The sequence below is a fragment of the Acartia tonsa genome, chromosome 1, assembly GCF_053477335.1.
Source record: "Acartia tonsa isolate MP-2025a chromosome 1, ASM5347733v1, whole genome shotgun sequence".
In the NCBI taxonomy this organism is placed as follows: Eukaryota; Metazoa; Arthropoda; class Copepoda; order Calanoida; family Acartiidae; genus Acartia; species Acartia tonsa.
In genome coordinates this window covers 33159461-33181996 of record NC_137260.1, presented here as the reverse complement: position 1 = coordinate 33181996, position 22536 = coordinate 33159461, and the positions used below count along the sequence as shown (strand labels likewise).

At 30.9% G+C, this 22536-nt stretch overlaps 1 protein-coding gene across 1 annotated transcript in view; it reads right to left on the bottom strand.

Annotated features, from left to right (window-relative positions):
* Positions 1-22536, bottom strand: part of LOC145317402 (uncharacterized) — a 184337-nt gene that overhangs the window by 47230 nt on the left and 114571 nt on the right. The window contains exons 3-4 of the mRNA XM_080158469.1: positions 15526-15616; positions 7948-8039 (exon numbers count right to left, since the gene is read on the bottom strand). Coding sequence (XP_080014595.1) covers positions 7948-8039; positions 15526-15615 — 182 coding nt within the window. The 5' untranslated portion in view covers position 15616. The remainder of the gene's footprint in view (positions 1-7947; positions 8040-15525; positions 15617-22536) is intronic.

Genomic DNA, 22536 nt, shown 5'->3' with positions numbered 1-22536 from the left:
GCCTAGACTGTGTAGAGACTGTTTGCTCAATTAGTAGGACACATAGAATTGTCCTAATTATAGAGGAGCTAAATTAATAAATAAATTCTTTCTCTTAAAGGTTTATTATCTTTGGACATGGTTATTCTTGTAAAGTATGTATATGTATCTTATTATATATTGGTTTAGCGATATTTCTAAGCAGTTATTATGTAGCTAATAACATGGCGTTTTTCCTCTTCTAAAAGGATATTTCTTCAATATATGTAGTTAAAATCTATCAAAAGATGAATGATTTTTTATTTTATTTGAAAGGTAACAAAGTTTGTTTCTTAAGATCTCTAGAACAGCCTGACATGGAAAATTTAAGATTCAGATAGGTTTTAGATTGTTATGAAAATTAGATGAACTTTAAACTTGTATTATTCTATAATTTTAATGATATCGAAAATCTACACTGTATAGGTTTTTCGGCTATTTTAATGTAAAACGTCAATGGTTTTGTAAGAACACTATTAAAAGAGTTTATGTTTATTAATTATATACAACTTCCATTCATCAAAAATTCCTTCCTGGCGCACAATGAGTTAAAAAATTACAAAAAACTTGAAAACAATTTCTTTCATTATTTATTTTCAACTTTTTTTCTCTTATTATGTAGTCTTAAATTATTTTTTAATGTCGGTATTACGTCAACCAAGGCCTCTTTTTCTCTAATGTCATATAGTTGTCGTAAACCGTTGAAATCATAGAATGATACTAGCTTTAAGATCGATAAGGTAAAGTCTTGAAAATATATTTATAATAACAACAGGTAAAATGTCTTTAAATATTATATTCATGTAAATTCTTTTTTGGTTAAACATCATCCCAAAATCAATTTGTACAGTTATAGATATTCACGTAAGACAAACATTTTGTCAACAGTATGCCATAAATTCAGCATAATATATCAGTATCACATTTTCTTAACCCCCCCTAAAAATTCCTCTATACACCACTATATTCCAATTAGCTATTATGTCTTTTTGCGAATGTAAAACATTTTGCGGTCATGACATGATGGGGAATTAATAACACACCTTTGTAAAACAATGATATGTATCTTGTTAAACATTTTTTATTTATACAACGTCTTTCCTTTTTAGAGGTACAGCTACTCTACTAGTTACTTTTTAATAAATACAAATATAAAACTGCAGTTAACTGGCAGTTATATTGATAAAATAATCTTATTTTCCAACTTTTAAAGAATGCAGCTTGAAATGTAACCGCGATGACTATTGACAAAATGAGTTAATGGTATATTAGGCTTGTTTTAGCCATTTTTAGATATTCAATATTTATTCTCAAATAAATAAAGATGTGCTTCACAATGAACAGATACTTCCTTATTTTCAACTGACTTCGCCAATAACCGTTAGGGGCTTTTTGTCTCCTATAGGGGGGATCAAAAATTAGTCTAAATAAGTTTATTAACCATTAATTAGTTTAACTACGCTGTTACATAACAGGGTTTGGCTAGGCTTCACAATCATTAATCATCGACTATTCGAGACGTGTTGAGCTTACCTTTAATTGGTTAAATTATGATGCAGGGTTAGGCCTATTTTAGATAATTTTGTGACCCCGAGGGCTAGGGAGCGCAAAGGGTGACACCATGACAAAAAAGTAAATTTTGAGTTCAAACAAGGCTTGGGTCTAAGAAATACTCAACCATGCGTGTATTCAATATTTCACTTTTTCCAGTTAGAAACTTAGAAGCATTTTGTTAATATTCATGACGTTTAGTTGTGAAAAAGAAAATAATAATTTGAGACATGGACATTCCACAAAAAAAAATTCATTGAAAAAATATGAGTAAAGAATAGATTTCGACATTTATTAAAAGCCAAAATTCAATATTCAAAATAAACGATTTTAATAAAAAAAGTTCAGTAAAAAGAGTTATTCTAACGGACGGATGTAGCCTAACTTTATATTAGCTGAGCGTTAAAAATAGAGCATTTGCGAAAACGTTTAATTAAGGACGTTCCCAAAACTTTTATCAACGCTTTTGCTTAACTGTATTAAAAGAATGTGTTTAACATTTGCTGGTTCTTCTATTCATCCATTCATCCTTCCGTTTACCTATCTAGCTGTTAGTCTATCTGTCTATCCCTTTCTGTCTATCCGTCCATCCGCTCATTTTCCTTCCGGTCTTTCATTTGAGTAGTTTTCCAATACGCGATAACACACACACACACACACTTTTAAAATAAGGATGACAACCAAATTTTTAGGTAACTAATAAACTTTTAATAAAAAAAGTTGCTATGCCTTTAAATTGTATTTAGAATGTGTTTATTTCTTTAGCCTTTATCAAGCTTTCAGTTGACAAAATGGTTTATAGCGATTTGTTGCATTTAACAAAATAATTATGAGTGACATATAGTCCACATTCTTGGGCATTACTGATAAAAACCTTTATCTACTTTATTTAACGCAAATCAAACTATGACATTAGTTTAATAGTAATTTAATATTCAGATAAACGGACAAACAAGCCTAATTTCAAAAGGCTTTAAATTGTATTATGTCTTCAAATGGAAAGGCAAAAAGTACTTCTTTTTAACCTCCAGGGGCTTTTTAAAAAGTACAATTGCTAAGAGACAACTAATTTATCTTTTCATTAATAAATGAGTGTTTTGAAAAACTTGCCTTCCTCAAATACAAATGCATCCTTTTGTTTCTTTTGTAATAGAAAACAAAATTGCCAGGAATAAGGAGTTGTGAAAGTGAGTAGCAAAAAACTAAAATCGAAATAAAATAAAAGGGCAATATATAAAAATGCATTAAAGCAATCATTTAGTATTACGTTCAATATTCCAAAACATAAAATCTATTTTGTATTGTATATATTAATGAGCTAAATAATCCTTGTTAAGTATAAAAAGTCTGAGTAAACTGTTCTTTAGAAAGTTTTTAGATATTGTCTTTTTTTATCAAAGTTGAAACTGTGTGACAAAAGTCACACGAGAAAAGATTTAGGCTTTCCTAAAATGCACAGCCCATTTAAGTTTGGATTTAGGCCCTTAATATGATTATCAAAATTATAAGCAAAAAATATTTGTTGCAAAATAATACAAAAATAAAATATTTTTAAGCAAAAAATGTGTCAAATGCTCCGCTAACGACTAAGGTCAAAACAACATTAGTTAAACTGTCATTTCTTTACAAATTTATCAATTTATGGCAAAAAAATCGGCTCCTTGAAAGAAAGCGAAGTAGCGGGTTTCGTTGTATTTTTACAGTAAAAGCACTATATTTCTAGCTCCTGTGGGGAGCTCTAACCCTGAGGACAATTATAAACATTTGATAACATATAAAAAGCTACTGTGAAAATACGACGGAATCTTTCCATGATCCAAAAAATCTATTAAAAAATCAAACTAAACTAATTATCGATATTAACAGAAAGTTTTAAGCCAATAAAATAAGGCCTTAAAAAGAAGTTTTTGAGACTTTTTGTTCTCTATTTTTTTGTCTGATCCTGGTACTAGAAATGAAGACTACTTTTATATTTAATGTAAATATATTTAAACTTCCTCCCTTTGGAAAAATCTTTTATGTACTTTAAGATCTCGAAATTATCTAGTAAATTAATCCTAGATGGCTCTTGGGGCACTTGGGGAGGAGGAGTTGAATTCCAAGATACTCTATAATTCGAAATGTTCGTCCGTCTGTTGGAGACAAAGTGGGGGAAATGTGATTTTCTCGGCTCCTATACAAGATAGATAGATGAAATTTTAAGGGATTAAACAAGTTTACATTTTCATATTTCAAACCAAGTTTCATTAAGATTTGCCCAATAATTGGGGAGCTAGATCGATTCCTAAATTTTAAGGTTTTCGTGATTTTCTCAATTTCTATTCAAGATTGACGGCTAAAATTTTCAGAAATTGAATATGTTCACATTCTACATACGTTCAACAAGTTTCATTGAGATTTGCCTATTGGTTAGGGTGCTAGATCAATTCCTAGATTTTTAGGTTTTCGTGATTTTCACAATTCCTTTTCAAGATTGACGGCTGAAATTTTCAGGGATTAAATAAGTTCACATTCTTCAAATTTTCATTTAGTTTCATTATGATTTTTCTGTTAATTGCAGTGTTAGATTTATCTCTAGCTTTTTAAGTTTTCTTAATTTAAAGGTTTCGTGATAATTTAATGTTTTCTTATGACACTGCTTTATAGTTAATTTTTTCCCCCGATATCCATCAATATTTTTAGCTTCGCTACTTATGGATGTTGTCATCCTTGTTTTTTCATTTATATTTAAAAAGAAAAAGTAGAAAAAATCGGTGGTGGGGGGGGGGGGTCAAAGATCCTGTTACTTTATTATAAGGATAATTGCCACATTAATCAAGGAATTATATACCTTTAGTTTAAAGTAGGAAGTGACTTTGGAAAAAATGGTTCTTGTTATTTTTTTCATAGCATAGAAATGATTTCTGTAGTTGCTTTTTCTTCAAAATCACAAATTTATTTCTACCTCATATACATGCTATTATGCTGTGTGATGCAATTTTAGAAACCTGCCTGGATGATGTTTGTATTTGAATGCAAATGATTCTCACTCAAGTAGGAAGGGAATTGGAGAAAATAAAATAACTATTATTGCAACAATGTGTATTATATTTCTTTTCATTGAGTAATATTTAAAAATACTACTATGCTTTTGCGCAGCTACTCTACACGCTTTTCGATAAGGTGTTTCATAGGACAATTAGCACCATTTAGGCATTAGATGATATGCTAAGTATCTTTGAATCAAGTCAATAATTGTTTTTCCATCTGATTTATTGAGCTTTTATGGATGTAGTCATTCTTATTTATTATTAACTGACATTGTGACATTGTTGCAATTGTTGTGGTATGATACAACTTTCCTTTTATAATAAAAAATATTCCCTCCGATGCCAAATCCCTTCTGTTACTGAGATCTTGTTGTTCATATTGACATTTCATCAATGCATTTCTGTCAAATATTAAGAAAAAATATTTTCCACACATCACTTTCATGTTCAGTAGATATTTGTATGTGTGTCGTGTGTTGTCCTTGTTTTAAAACTTTACAAAGAGCCATTTTGTAAATATTTAAATTGTTCCTTGTAAATTATATTGAATATCCTTGTATAAAAGTAACATAATGTCTGTGTGTGTGTGTGTGTAGCAAAAGACCTTGCTAATTGCTGAACCGATATGATTTTCCTTAGAGTGTAGCTTCTAATAGGTTCAGTGAAGGTTTAAAACTATTTTGGGGAAGAAACCGTCTCTTTTAAACATTATTGAATCAATTCAACTTTACAAACCTTTTAGGTCATTTAATTAGTGTAGCCTAGCCCATATAATATTAATTTGGATTATATAAAGTATAAAAATGTGGAAAACAAAGTTTTTGAAATGAAAATTTTAAATTGAATATATTTAACTTTTGTCCCAACTTTGAACCTAGTAATAGTGTCTGAAAAAAAATATCCAATGAGAGGCCACTATAAATTTTACCATTGGTCAATAATGACCTCTCATTGGCTATTTTTTTTCTTACGTCATATTCAGTCAGACACTATTACTAGGTTCCACAACTTTTGATACAAAGAGCTCAACATGCAGTTTTGGCTAGGTAGCAAATAATGTATATGTTAGTTTATATGCTTGTCAATATCATTTTAATAAATAAAAGGCCCCCTTCAAGCTGTTAAAATATCATTTTCATAAAAATTAAACAAAGAAATATTCATTTATTAAATTTAACGGTTTTGATAGCCTTTGATACCATGTTGTCATAAGGTTGTAATATCATTATCAAAATTGCGTAGGTAGGTAAATTAATTTCTAGTAGTGATGATTCATTTTGGACATGCTGTTTACGTACATATCAGACAATTATACTCTTCAATCAATACTCCTTCGAGTACATAGCCGTAGATGCTAGGGGCGAAGTCCCTAATATGTTAAAATAATAAGACCATCAAAGTTAAAGAGAGTTTTCAACTCGATAAGTAGGCAAGCTCTTATTAGATATATATTTTTCCTTTTTCTTTTGCTAATCTGGGCTAGTTTATTGGCCAATGTATTCCCATTTAAACTTGTATCATACACTTTACAAAGGAGTAGCAGATACTAATTTATCCTCTATAGAATGGCGAAGCGTTGATGTCAACAAGAAGCGAACGCGTTACCATTTGTAATAATGATAATGAATATGGATGGTTAATATTAAATGAGAGAAAAATTGCCAAACTTTTGAGGAAGTAAAAAAGTGCATTTGAAATTTTTAATATTTTTCTCTCTTTTTCTTTTGAAACCAAAATATTTAGATTTGTATTTTTTACAATATCAAATTTATTTATTTTGTTTTGAATGAAAATGGTATGTGGTAGTTTGCTGCATAATTTATAGAATTAAAAACAATTCATATTTGTAATCTTTACTAATAGGTTAATAAGTACAGAAAAAATATTTACTTTTTACCAATTGAATTACAAGTTACAGACATACTTTGGTAAAAAGTTTTAAAATGTACTTTTTCTATCATAATTTATGATTTTGATGCCTCAAAAATGAAAGTTCTTAATGTCTCTAAAATGACCAAGCTTTAAGTCATTGACATATAGTCAAAAAGAAACACTTTTATAGTTTGTACATTATGTTATTTCAATATAATTCACGTATCCCCTTACCATGATAAACAAAATTACTGCTAGTTTGTTCAAACCAATCATTATTAATTTGATTAGTTGGTTCTTTAAGATGAGTGACCAAACATTTTAACAAATATTTGTAATCTACATAAGGGGTATTTTGTGTATCATCATTGGGGATGTACAAAAATTTATAGGCTATTGTCTTATCCCTTTAGATCCCTGCTATCTATCTATATGACGTTTATCAGAGATCTAAAGGGAAGACAATGGCCAATAATGTATATCCTAGATGATGATACACAAAATTACCCATTGTGTAGCGTAAGATAAGTGGTTGAAATGTTTGAACACTCAACCACCAAATTCACTAAATACCCCAAAGTTGATAAGTCAACAAATAAGAAAACGTTAAACCGGTACTCGAGCCAATAACCTTTCAGAAAACATGTATTTGAGGTATTACATTCATCATTTAAATCTCAATTTAAAAATTTAAATAATGGTATTGTTTCAAGTACACGGTACAAACTTAACAAATCTTTGAAATGGTCTTAGTACGACCTAAAGATATAATAAATCTTTAAGTTCGTGACTTATGTCCGACTTTCTTTCACTTTACTCAAAGATTATCTTACTATTTATTTTACTGGGATATAAAGATAAATAACTGAGCTAATATCAAATTTTGAAAATAAAATATGCAAAATTTTGCTGTTATAGTAATAATTACTTAAAGTGGTCAAAGAAACAACATCAATCTAAGAACTAACCTAACTAATTAATCAATCGATTGTATACCTTTTCACTTAACTTATATATTTTTTTAATGCGTTTACCATTGATGGAATTTTGTTTATTTCATATTTTTTTCATCTTGATTGATTTGCTTTTTCTTTATTCCTTTGTATTTGTAAAGATTATTTGTTATTGTGAAAGGCAGAAGTAAAAAAAGACAAGTCATAGATTTGTATTTGAATATTATCTCAAAAAAAAGAAAACTTTTCAGACGAAAAAAATCATTTTAAACATTGGCTTGCAGTAGAAGGGTGATGGGGGGGGGGGGTTATCAACACCCTCTATCAAATCTTTTAAAGAATCTCTAAACTCCGCAGTCGTGCCTAAGCCACTAATTTAAACCCGTTTGAATCTTGTTATTAACAGAGGGATTGTCCAGATAAAGTATGATTTTATTATAAACATAAAATCTCTACTATAATACATTATATATTCCTCAAATACACAGACAGACAAAGTAAAATGTAGAGAATAATAAACCTACCTCTGTCTATTATATCTTGAATTTCTAAGGACATTTTTGTTAGGCCCAGGAACAGGTAGAACTGGCTGTATATACTGGCATGGGGCATAGTACTGAAATAAAAAGAGATAGTTAGATATTAGATAGATAGGTAGATAGAAAGCTAAACAGGAAGAAAGATATATAAACAGATTATATTCTAAGAAATTAAACATATACTATAATTTTCAAGTTTGTTCTTTGATATGCTATATTCTTTTCTAGGAACACATTTAGTTATAATTTACTCTAGTAGTATTGCTAGATAGTTAGATATAGGTGTATTGATAGCAGTTAGACAAACATGTTGATAAATAAATTAATAGTCGGATAGATAATATACCACATAAAATGAAAAAATAGTTCTTCTACCCTTGCTTTTACCAAATGTCCTAAATATTAGTTTAAATTGCTCTAATTTTTTGTACTACATAATAGAGTTTTTACTTTGATACCCAAAATAAGGATAATAAAAATATAAAGTATTCTATATATTCACCAAAAAAACGTTGACAAACAATTTATCCAATTGTTAATTTAGCAAGGAGTTTATGAAAATATAATGTTTTTTTTCAGCTATTTTGCAGCTTTGAGTAAAAACCCGCAAAAAATTGCATTGCATGGTGCTCAGACTTTATCTTCTCAATCTCCAAGGGACACTCACCTTATCATATTTGTATTAGGGATGCGATACGAACTGTTTCCATGACAGCTTTTAGGCTAGTTGCCACGGAAAAGTGAGGGTATGTGTCTAATATCACCATCCCACCAAAAAATAGTCATATTTCTTTAGCTACTAAAACCTAATAACTTATGTACTATATTTGCCTAAATGCCTATAAAGCTCACAACTTCCTTTAAAATTTGAAAATAGTTTCTTTTTAAGATATGGCACAACTTATTTTAAATGAAAAAAATCTCCTGAAAATGCATTTTTTGATGATATCATGTTTAAGATGACAAGAAGCTTTTTTAAATCGAAGCTTTTCTATGCTTAGGGCATGTAATGGATAGTTTTAATATCAAAACTTACTTATTAGAATCTTTCTACTAAATCAAATCTTTCATGTAATAACAAGGAATGACCTGAAAGCTTAGCAACTCAAAATTATCTTAAACATTGGCCATCTTTTAAGAATATTGTCATTCTTGTTTTTCTAGATTTTTATCTGGTAAAAAGTTTGTATCATCAGTGAGAGAATCTTACATGAAATAGTTGATGACTGTATTGCAGGTTTGGGCTATTTTTTAAAAGCTTAACAACTCTACAACCAGTTTAAGTCCGTCCATTAAATGAATTATGTATGACCCTGTCAAAAATTGTGTCGTTATAATGTAAAAATAAGTATGTAGTTATTGTGGCATTATAATAACGAAATAATATCAACCATGACAACTTTTTATGACAAATTTTTACATAGTCCAGTTAAAAGACTTTAAAAATATTTTAAAACTAGAATGTCGGTAATTCAGCCACGACGACTTAATAAAAAAAATATAAAAGGCACAACCATTTGAATTTTCATATCCATAAAATTTCAATAATTTTTTACAAGGAAATGATTTAACTTTCTTTTATTAATTAATGATGAATCTAAAACACAAATTAAACAGGGTACCTTAATAAAATATCATACAAATGGTAATTTGTTGATTATAACAGGAAAAAGTACGCTTTCCCTTTCTTAAATCAAAAATATCCTTTCATGATTTCATTTTGACAAAACAATGTCTAAACTCATCTATAACATGAGTTTAAATATAAAGCCTTTGAAATATTGTTTTATATGTGTTTAAAACTGGGTCATAAAGTATGAAAAATTAAGAATGTTATGCTAAGAAGAAAAAACTATGAAGTATTGTAATTATTTTTACTCCAGCTATATATGAATGTTAGCCTTTCCAAAAATAATAAAAAATAGAAAATCACATATCATATATTTATCTGATTTGCCAGTTTTACCTTCTCTTTAAAATGTATATTAAACAGACATTCACTATTAAATACAAATACATACATATATCCAGCAACTTAATTGAAAAAAGAAAAAAAATATTTTCAACTTTTGATTCATTCTAATGTGTAAGTGAACGATTATAAATGATTTTCTTCCATTTTATTTCACACTTTAACATTATGTTCATAGATTAAACAAGCATATAACTCTATTGTCTTTTCAAAACATAAATCATCTTAGAACCCGGCATGTATGTGGAAAGTGAAACAAATTTTGAAATGTGTGTATGAAAATATAAAATATTCCCAAGAATTAAGTTGTCAGTCAGACCTAAAGAAACAGGATGATAGAGTCCAGATTATATCCAGGAATTTAGGGACAGGTATTTTGAAAATTACCAGGAATTAGGTTGACAGACAAACCTAAATAAACAGAATGATAAGACTTCAGATTATATCCAGGAATTTAGGGACAGGTATTATGAAAATTACCAGGTTGATGGTAGCTGTGCCTGTACCAGAAATATCTGTCTATCTATGTACATACCTTGAGACTGTCAGGTTGATGGTAGCTGTGCCTGTACCAGAAATATCGTCTATCTATGTACATACCTGGAGACTGTCAGGTTGATGGTAGCTGTGTCTGTACATAAATATCTATCTATCTATGTACATATCTGGAGACTATCCGGTTGATGGTAGCTGTGCCTGTACATTAGATCTTTTCATGAAAATACCCTTTTTCGAATTTCAATCTTCTGCTAACCTAAAAAGTTACTTTAGGGGCCTAGAAATATATGTACAAAATTTCAGCTCTCTATCTCTACTGGCGACCTAGCGCCAGGCATGTAAAATATCAACAGATAACGGTAGCACGGCGGTTTTAACAATATCTCAGTAATGTGCAGGTTTTTAGCTCTTCTGCATATTTCAATTTAAACACATAAGGCCAAAGATATTATATCCAAAAAATCTTTTGTCAAAGTCTACTCTAGACCTAGCGCCAGTCAGTTTTCTAAAATCATGCATTTTATACCTGTGAAAAATGAAATCGCCAGCGCTAGGTGTAGAGTAGACTTTGACAAAAGATTTTTGGGATATCATATCTTAGGCCTTATGTGTTTAAGTTGAAATATGCAGAACACCTAAATTCACCTTCCAAGCCATTCTCTAAGCATTTAAATTTTTTTTTTGAAATAACGGGATTTCAAAACTGCCTTTTGAAAAGGCCTAAAAAATATCTTTTTTTGTCCCTTTTTTCACTGTATATAGTTACAACTTATTAAGGTATTATTTTCAGGTAAAAAAAAATTGGCGCTTCCAGCACCAAAACCGGCAAAAACAGGCAGTTAAACTTCTGAACCCCTACTTAACCCCATGACAGACCCCCCCCTCTATCTCAGCTCCTGTTACAGATAGAGACGTAAAACTTTTTTCTGGTCATAGCGGTCAGACCGCTCCTTATCCGCTTTTTAGCGGCCAGCCGCTAAATATTAAAACAGCTGTAGAGCGGCCAATTTTAAAGGTAAGAAAACCAAATTTTATGACAAACTATTATTTTTTATAATAAAAAAATACCTTTTCTAACCATCGCCGAAAAACGACAAATAACGGAAAACGCCAATTTAAAACGGCGGTTGGCGGCACTAAATAATATTTTTATCTGTTTATAGTTACAACTTATTAAGATATTATTCTCAGTTAAAAAAAAATTTGCGCTTCCAGCACCCAAACCGGCAAAAACAGGCAGTTAAACGTCTGTATCCCTACTTAACCCCATAATAGACCCCCCCTCTATCTCGGCTCCTGTTACAGATAGAGACGTAAAACTTTTTTCTGTTGGTTCATGTGTATTTTTAGAGAAAATTACTTTTCCTAGTCATAGCGGTCAGACTGCTCCTTATCCGCTTTTTAGCAGCCAGCCGCTAAATATTAAAAAGCTGTAGAGCGGCCAATTTTAAAGCTAGGAAAACCAAATTTTATGACGAGCAATTATTTTTCATAACAAAAAAAAATGCTTTTTCTGACCATCGCCAAAAAACGACAAATAACGGAAACCGCCAATTTCGGCGGTAAAACGGCGGTTGGCAGCACTAGTTTTTTCTGTTTATGATCACAATAAAAACTACATACAAAAATTGGCTGGTCTAGAGCTGTTTTAGAATTCCGCTACTGGCAGCTTAAAAACGGCAAAACTACAGGTAGGAAATAAAAAATCAGTTAAAAATCGGTCAAGGAGTGGCCAAACGGTCATGGCCTTACTATTCACGGAAGTTTATTATTACTCTAGAATTAACAAAAAAAATTCAAGGTCTCTAGCTGTAATAGAAGCCATGATATTCATGATATAAGTCAGTCTTTTAACAGTTTGGGAGGAGGGGATGTAACATTAAATGTCTCTTCCAATTATCTTAACTAATATTATACCAAGCGGGTTAAAATTATGTAAGGCTTCCTATTTAATAAGGAATTATCCGATCATTAGTCATATTAAGTCTTATATTTCTTTATCCCCTTTATCAAACATCCGTTGTTTTTAGGTCCTTTTTAAACATAAAAACTTAAATGACTGTAATTTTCTTATTTCTTGAAATGTTTATCAATATGTAAATTTTATAAAATATATATTTATCAAAAAATTTAATTGATTTGAAGCTTACATGGACTGCCGCCACTGGCTGCGGTCAGCTGAAAACAACAGCTGATTTCAAAAAAAATTTAATATGTCATGTAGGCATGTATGATAAGCTTAATTTTACAATTTAAGTCTATAAGTAAAAAAGTAAAATTTGAAAAGGAAAATAAGAAAGATAATATGTAATAGGATGGAAAAGATCATCTTGATGTTTTTAATAATTAGATTTTTATATTTTGATTTTGTAGACAAATTGATAATATTTCTAAATGTTATTTTTTTTAATTGTCTGCGTCTGGCATCTGACTAAAATAAAAATCTATTACATTAATTTGAACAATTGACTGTTTTGCCCCTTTCCGGACCTTAACCAGCCAATTTTTGTATGTAGTCTTTTATTGTGATCATAAACAGATAAAAATATTAATTGGCGCCACCAACCGCCGTTTAACCGCCGAAATTGGCGGTTTCCGTTATTTGTCGTTTTTTGGCAATGGTCAGAAAAAGCATTTTTGTTTCTTATGAAAAATAATTGCTTGTCATAAAATTTGGTTTTCCTAGCTTTAAAATTGGCCGCTCTACAGCTTTTTTAATATTTAGTGGCTGGCTGCTAAAAAGCGGATAAGGAGCAGTCTGACCGCTATGACTAGAAAAAGTAATTTAACCCATTAGTGCCGAGCGCCACTTTTATGGGCCGATCGAGCTGAAAATCTCAGGGAAGCTTTATAATGGTAAAAACGGAATTCCGATTTTTTTGTTTTGCTCTAGTGGCGTGCACAGGAAAGTTGCAAAAAAAACAAGTTCGGCCTGGCCATAAATACCAACCAGGCATTATGACCCGTTTTGGGCAGTTTCCCCGGGCATTAAAACCCAGTTTTGTAGTAAAAACCCGGTTTTTTTGACCAAAAATCGAAAAATGTAATTTTTGAACGCCCAAAGTGAGATGAACACTTTTTAGAACTTTGATACGATCCGTAATTGAAAACTACACAACCTCATGTAATCTATAGAGCTACAAGTAATATACGAAGCAATTTATTTCAAATTTAGTGTTTCAGCTATAGGTGCCGCCGTTTTCGGGTAAAAAAAACCGTTGCTCAAAGTTTTAAAAGACACACACTACAAAAAAAGAACATATAAAATTTGGGTGTTACATATCAGAAAACGAGCATAAAACTATTGGGTGACACCTATAGAGATTACTAGGGTTATTAGGGTGGCTCAAACCCTTACTAATGACGTAAACTGTTATTTTTATTGGTTGAAAAGTTAAAACCAGGTAATAAAAACCGAAACCAAGCCGGGTTTTAAAACTGTCGGGTATTTATGGCCAAGCCGAACCAGGTCATAATAGGGCGTAAAAAAACGATAAAAAAAATCATATAAAAAATAATAATTTGAATAAAACGAATTCACAAATAGATGTACTTGTCAATAAACATAAGATTTCACGAAAATAAACAGTGACTTTACTATAAAAACAAAAAAGTTAGAAGGGGTATTTTGAATTTTCATGATTTTCAAATTTTGTTGAGCAATACCGGCAAACGGAAGTAAGCTAAACTGCCTGCTCCAGGGGGAAATGAAAGCCAGGGTAGTAGAGAATGATGCAATTATGAAGCCGGACACTGTTTTTTTTTCATTTTTCGAAACGTGGTTTTAATGCCCGGTTCGGCACTAATGGGTTAAGTAAAATACACATGAACCAACAGAAAAAAGTTTTACGTCTCTATCTGTAACAGGAGCCGAGATAGAGGGGGGGTCTGTTATGGGGTTAAGTAGGGATACAGAAGTTTAACTGCCTGTTTTTGCCGGTTTGGGTGCTGGAAGCGCCAATTTTTTTAAACTGAGAATAATATCTTAATAAGTTGTAACTATAAACAAATAAAAATATTATTTAGCGCCGCCAACCGCCGTTTTTAAATTGGCGGTTTCTGTTATTTGGCGTTTTTCTGGGATGGTCAGAAAAGGTATTTTTTTATTATAAAAAATAATAGTTTGTCATAAAATTTGGTTTTCTTAGCTTTAAAAATGGCCGCTCTACAGCTGTTTTAATATTTAGCGGCTGGCCGCTAAAAAGCGGATAAGGAGCGGTCTGACCGCTATGACTAGAAAAAGTAATTCTCTAAAAATACACATGAACAACCAGAAAAAAGTTTTACGTCTCTATCTGTAACAGGAGCCGAGATAGAGGGGGGGTCTGTCATGGGGTTAAGTAGGGGTTCAGAAGTTTAACTGCCTGTTTTTGCCGGTTTTGGTGCTGGAAGCGCCAATTTTTTTTTACCTGAAAATAATATCTTAATAAGTTGTAACTATATACAGTGAAAAAAGGGACAAAAAAAGATATTTTTTAGGCCTTTTCAAAAGGCAGTTTTGAAATCCCGTTATTTCAAAAAAAAAATTAAAATGCTTAGAGAATGGCTTGGAAGGTGAATTTAGGTGTTCTGCATATTTCAACTTAAACACATAAGGCCTAAGATATGATATCCCAAAAATCTTTTGTCAAAGTCTACTCTACACCTAGCGCTGGCGATTTCATTTTTCACAGGTATAAAATGCATGATTTTAGAAAACTGACTGGCGCTAGGTCTAGAGTAGACTTTGACAAAAGATTTTTTGGATATAATATCTTTGGCCTTATGTGTTTAAATTGAAATATGCAGAAGAGCTAAAAACCTGCACATTACTGAGATATTGTTAAAACCGCCGTGCTACCGTTATCTGTTGATATTTTACATGCCTGGCGCTAGGTCGCCAGTAGAGATAGAGAGCTGAAATTTTGTACATATATTTCTAGGCCCCTAAAGTAACTTTTTAGATTAGCAGAAGATTGAAATTCGAAAAAGGGTATTTTCATGAAAAGATCTACTGTACATAAATATCTATCTATCAATGTACATATCTGGAGACTGTCAGGTTGATGGTAGCTGTGCCTGTACCAGAAATATCTATCTATCTATGTACATACCTGGAGACTATCAGGTTGATGGTAGCTGTGCCTGTACCAGAAAGGAGTCCTGGCCTGGTTGTGCTGCCCCCCTCCATGAGGCCCTGGCATCCTGAAACAAGAAAAGTATGAAAATCTAAGGTATAGTACAAAAACTACAGTATGAAGTTGATGATTATTTTAAAAGTATTGCATGAAAATATCAAACTAATATTTTTGATACACAAGACAATGGACGATAAAAAAACCTTTTCATGAATATGCATATTTTAATCAATGGTTAAAACTTTTCAACGCTGCTATTATGTACATTCTGATCAAGATTTAATAAAAGTCACTAAATTTTTAGTCATCATATGAGTAAACGAATTAATCAAACAATTCAGTACAATTTTGAAGTCCAATGTACCTTCCCTCCCTTTGGGGGTCAATAACCAATTTCTTAAGGATCACTATATATGTAATATTGAATAACAAATTTATCCACTATTGATACAGGGTACCTTATTGACACCAGGGATATGGGATGTTTCATCTGAAGCAAGTTATTTTACCCTAACTGTTTGCCCATTGAGAATATAGGTTTCATATGAATATTGCATTATTTCCTTTATTTCCGTAATTTTAAGAACTACAACATGCTCTTTTAAGATTTGTGCTTAAAATCAATTAAGTTTTATATTTGGTTTGGTAATTTTAAATGGCGAATTGCTTTAAGATAATAATTCAAAAACAATTGTATACATTTTTCTGACTGTTTTGTGGTTCCCTGAAAAGCTGACACTTTCTATGCCTTCACACCCTAATGACAAACATAGAAACCTGCATAAAAGCAAACAATTATACACGTACGCAGACAAACATGATAGCCGTTCATTCATTTCAGCATTTTATCACATTGTCTTTGATAATTGCATAGAGACACAAAAAATAAATTGAAATGAGGTGGCGTTTCATTGAAATAATCCGTATATTAAAGTAACTGTATGTCTATCCGTCTGTCTGTGATCTAGCTAACCGCTGTTACGATATGGTTGTCCTTTACAAGGTAGCTTCTCATTGGTCCCAGGAAGGTGTATAACTTCTTTTATGAAGTTTGTTTCAATCATCCCAAGAGAAATCGCCTGTAAAAAAAACCTCCCCCTTTTAGTTGTTAAAAACTTGACTGTAAATATGATGATCTGATAATATACTACACGTGCGAAGATGATTGCACACCATATACATATATTATTTAGTTCCAGAAATATTGTCATAAACAGTTTAATTCATTCTTTTATTTTCGAATATTTTCTTTTTATCTATTTCTCCAACTTTTTAGTATAAATTTTCTCTGCTTCTCTTTCTCTCCCTTATATTCACTATATATCTATGTATTAATCTCTCCCATATTTTTAAAAGCGAAGCCTTTCTATAAATAGGGTCAGTCCGTCCGTTCATCCGTCTGTCCGTCATGGTTAGCTCTTTTCGTTAATTTAGGCATGTTAGAATCATCATATCGATTTCAAACTTTGCAATGTGATTCCTGTAGTAGTTAGGTACTATTTAGAAAGTGTAGCAACTCTATAGTCATTACCAAAATGTCCGTATGTCCATTTTAAACATGTTGTTTTTTTTTGACATAAATTTTTGTATGTTAGAATTATCCGATTCATCTGATTTTTGGAATTCTGACTCTTATTACAACAAGGTAAAATGTTATAAGCGAAGCATCTCTGTAATTAAATCCTAAAATGTAAGTATGTCCTTAATCAGTATCTTGTATTTATGTAGTTTTTGAACAAATTTACTTACAATTTTGTTTATACTTTTGCAATAATAATCTGCTTATTCAGTTCTGTCACTCTACAGGTGTTAATGTTCGTTTGTCCTTCAATTTCAGAGCTTCGCTTTTATGAATGTTGTCATCCTTGTTTTATCTAATCTCTTTACTAATCTGTTTATTTCTGACTTAAGGAAGACTCGTATAAAATTTTGTTTGAATTTATCAATTAGCATATATGTACATACACAAACATGGATAAACATGAGGAAAAAGAATAGACGATTTTGTCCAATGTAAGGCTATTTATATATATATATATATTTATATACATTTTTTATATACATTTTGAAGCCAATAAGGGAGTTTTATGTTTTGCCTAAAAAGAGTGCTCATACATTAAGGGAATCCTTACAAAATAAATCAGCCGTCTACCTTGACTAACTAACTGATTGATTGACGGACCGACGGACAAAGTAAATTATAGAGTAACATCGCCATTATATTAGGCGCGTGCACAGAAATTCATGAAGAAAGTTCATTAACTAGAAAATGTCTGGATTTGTAACTTTTTCTCTGTCCGTGAATACATTTAGAATTCATAATCAACGATGTTATTGTCGCGCTAACGTTTAGCAAATCTCACCAAAAAAAACATTAGAAGTTGCGCACCTTCATTAAATTTGTTGGGTTAACAAGGGAAAAAATCGTCAGATGAAGCCAGCGTTAAAAGTTTGTATAATATGTTTATGAATACTTAAATATAAAGTAAAAGCTGTAGGGAAATCTTCTTTATAGATGTAAAAGAAAAATTACAAGAAAGTTAAATACATAGTTGTAAAATAAACATAAAACCAACTTAAATGTGTTATAATACACAGTCCAACTAATTTAGATAAATTATAAAATTGGGGGAAAAATTGTGCATATTTGTGTGGATACTATTTGTAAAGTTAAGTTAAGGAGAATAAGTCTGAGTTTATTGTCTGCCCTGTGATAAATGAGGCCCATACCACATCAGAGTTTATTGTCTGCCCTGTGGACTCGTGGAGGCCCATACCACATCAGAGGAATATATGGGGCTTATATTTCCTGATATACTTTGGTGTTGACATTATATCAAACGGGTGTTTTTGTCTGTCCTGATGTCTTTTTTTTGTGTTTGTACCAAAAGACAGCTAACAGCCAACCTTAAATGGTCTTCTGTTCTGAAATGCTTTGTATGGGTCATGGAAAGGTTTAGTTTTACCTTTTTAGGTGGAAGGTGCCTTAACCCTTCAGATAGAAGTTTCCATCAGAAAAAAATATTTGATTAACAAATATGGAGTGGGGGTTATCCCTACCTTACCCCTTGAGGCAAAATTTAAAGATAGCAAAAGACAAATATTGGCCCCACATGCTTGGGAACTAAATGCATTTTTACATAGAAAAAGGATCAAGCAAAAAAAAAAGTTTTACTACAAAAGTTTATAGGAATCAGATGATTATATTTCTGTATGTCCCTTGAATAATACTGAGCATATTTAGATTTCTATTACAAGAAGAGCATCATAAAAGTCCTGGACCGTTTTAATCTATCCTCAGAAAGTATGTAATTATGCTTAGTTGTTTGTAAAGCCTAGGCTTGCAGCCGTTAGTAGTATATTTTGTTAGCCCGGGCCTTCGGTACCTCAGGGCTAACTGGTTTTAAACTTATAATTTTTTATTTCAATTTACGCGGAAAGAATGTCTATAATATGATGCGATAAATAACTATTATTTCATAAAATACTAATCCTTACATTCCATGTTTATTGAGAAGTTTAAAAGTCGTAGAGCCAAATAAAAATAAAATAAAGTCATAAAAAATGCAAGCCTGCAAATCTAAATCAATAAAAGATGTGTCGTTGTAAAATTCGTATTTTTGGACGCTGATTCTATAATCTTATTAACAAATCTACTCTTCAATTCTTCTCTTTGGAAAGTTTGCCGTTATATGTAGAACATTACTACTATAAAATTTACCCTCTAACATAAAATAATTAATTGTGGATTTTAGATAATATTTTTCTTCTTTGAAATAAGTTGATTCTTAAATGTAAAAGGACAAAGTTTAAGCTTTTACAGGGAATCTTCATTTTAGTTCAATTTGCAAATTTCATAAAGAATCCAAGCAAATCAGTGGAATCTTTACCAAAATTACCAGTCTATATAAGCAAAAAAAATAATCTTATTTTTTTTCTTTAAAAACTAAATCCTTGTGGCAGATATTGACTTGATGCATTTTCTATTCGAATTTGTTGTTGGAGTAAAATGGACTTCATTTAAACTTTTCAATGGAGATAAACCTCCCTTCCTTCTTTGCAAACATACACTCTTGTTTTTAGACATATAATAAAATACTTTTCATAAATTTTCAATTTTACTATATGAAAAATTATTTTTAAAGTTTTATGAAATTATCTAATTAGAAAGGTTTAAGGGAAATTGTCCGTAGATGCAGAAATTTAGGATTACTTCCAGACAGATGGACAGAAAGCCAGCCAGACACCAACACTTAAACTACTAAAAATCTGCTTCGTTTAACTGATGTAGTGTCCCTTTTCTCTATATGTATTGGGAAGAAGGGATAAACGTCGAAGCTATAAGGGTGTATTGTTAGATACAAAGTGTTCATACAATTTAGAAGACAAAAAAATTCTTTAAGAAGATTCAATCCTTATACTAAAGTAACAGGATGTTTGTATGTGTTTCTGTGTGTCTGTACCGAAGGATCTCGCTAACCGCTGAACCGATCGGGTTCTCCCTAACATGGGTCCAAGTAAGGTTTATAACTATTTTGGGGGAGGGTACCACCACCCTCCCAAGTGAAATGAAAAAAAATCGAAATTTTTAAAAATGTATGGGAGACTTCAACGTCAAATAAAGAGGTATCGTAATTAAAGAATTATCGTAGAGACTTTAACAAACAAAACCATTTAAAGTGCAACTAGAGGCCTCTAGGGGCGTAGCCGCTAGTTTTATATATAAGAATAACATATTCTGAATTTGCATAGATAATTAATCAAATCACCACAAATCTACTAAAAAAAATATTTTTGTGAGTTTTGCAAAAACGCCATTGTTAGAAATGCAATCTAGCAACACCAAAATCATTCCTTGTTGTATACACCATGGATCCACGGATAAGCAAATGTATTATCTTTATGGAATCATTAATAATCCCTGCTTGTATTCTACTATTATTATGTCAATATAAAAACAGTTTATTAATGTTAGGCAATGTCGACTTACACATTTCAGAAAGATTAACATCCTATAACAGTAACTCAATAATATGTCACTCATTACAGTACAAACATACTAGTGCGACAAACCCTTAATACATTTTTAAGCATTTGTTATGTTCCCTTTATTTCTTGATTTTATTGATCTTTATCTAAGTTTTATATGGAGAGATGTCTTCAATATAATTTGAACTTCCAGGGACCTTACACACACTTAGAAATATTTATTAGTTTGGATTCTGTCTTGTGGCTTAGCACCTAGCAAGGTATATTTGCCCAGGGAGGGAGGAGCTGTTTATTACACTTGTTCCCAAAGTTTATTTATAAAGTCATAATAATGTTTTCTTATTAGTTGGCTTAGTTGGTGGGAACCTTTATTGAATTTTGATTGGTTGGTCCTTTAGTTGTGTGTCCAAACGATACAATTACATAACTAATCTTTGTTGAGAGATAATAAGAAAAAATCATGGGTAGGCGGTGTGGGTTTTTAAATTACAGAGTCTATTATTTTTGACTATCGATACACCCAAAAAAAGAAAGCAAGATACCACGTTTCCCAAAAGCTACATATATTATATCATCTAATAATTCTTAGATGAAAGAAAGTTTGTGTAACTTACGTCAATAGTGAGTTTGTTGACAAATTTGTAAACCTTTTTTAATTAACGTTCACTAATTATGGATGTTACCATCCTTGTTATATATTTGTTCAGTTGCATTTTCATCTAATGATATGTCAATCTTTCAAAGGGGATACTCAATTGATATTTTTGGTCTTTGCTTGCCCAAATACCAATCTTTAAAAAGTCTAAATTCCAAAATGCTGTTAACTATATTTAAAATAAAATTTCCGAATTCTTGCGGTTACGCCCTTAGCATCTAGAGGCTCTGTTAGGGAGGAAGAAAAATAGCATAAAACCATTCTAAGACTTAAATCTAAAAATAAATTGGCCTAAAACCACCCATGAACCAAACTAAGTTTCTCTAAAGGGAAAACTCAATTGGTTTAGCGCAGTTATTGATATTTTAAGCTCTAGACAAAAAAAACCTTACTACTTTATATATCAGAGCATAGATAGAATTAACTACCGGGCTCTCTTCTATTAATACAGATTAAATTAGATTTTAAATTCAATTTTATTTTTGGAATATTTTAAGTATTGGGCAAAGTCAACAACGGTTAGTTCTTTGTTAAAATTTTAGTTTTGAATGAAGTTTGGTAGCCATATGCATTTACTTTATATTTTCGGTCATCCATAATAATTTTAAAGATTTGTGTTTTAAAGCAAAGTATTGATTTCAAATTAACATCAACCATCAATTATTGTGATCAACTTTAAAGTTTTAAAAAGGAATATAATTATAGAGGCTGCTAACAAATGGTCGAATGACCAGCTACAAAGCTTCACAGAAAGCGCACATCGCGCACTACAAGATGTTCGAATCTATAAATATATTCTGAGACACCAAATCAATAAATAAGATTTTGGAAAAATGTCTTTATACATAAATAGATAACTGTAAAAGTTAAAGAATACTAATTTCACTTTTAAAAGCGAACCTTTCCAAATAATAATCTACACGCTAGTCCCTACAAAACGAATAGCTCTTATCGTTAATTTAGGCATGTCCTATCGATTTAAAACTTTGCATGATGTTTCCAGAAACATTTAGAAAGCGTAGAAACTCTATGATCGTTACAAGAAACGTACGTGAGTGAAGTTAAAACATTATTTTGAACAGAGATTCCTAGGACAACAATTAACAATATTCGAGGGAAGCATCTCTATAATCAAATACTAAAATGATAGTATGTCCTTAAACAGTTCGTTGTACTAAGCAATTTTGCAACAAATTTCATCCTTGTTTATAATATATACATACATTCTATAAATTAATCTCAAAGAAGTTTTAGGATTATTATCCAAGAAGATTAAAATAAATCTACAGTTTTAAATCAAAATGTTTACTTTTAATATTATATTTGTTTACAACTTTTTCAAT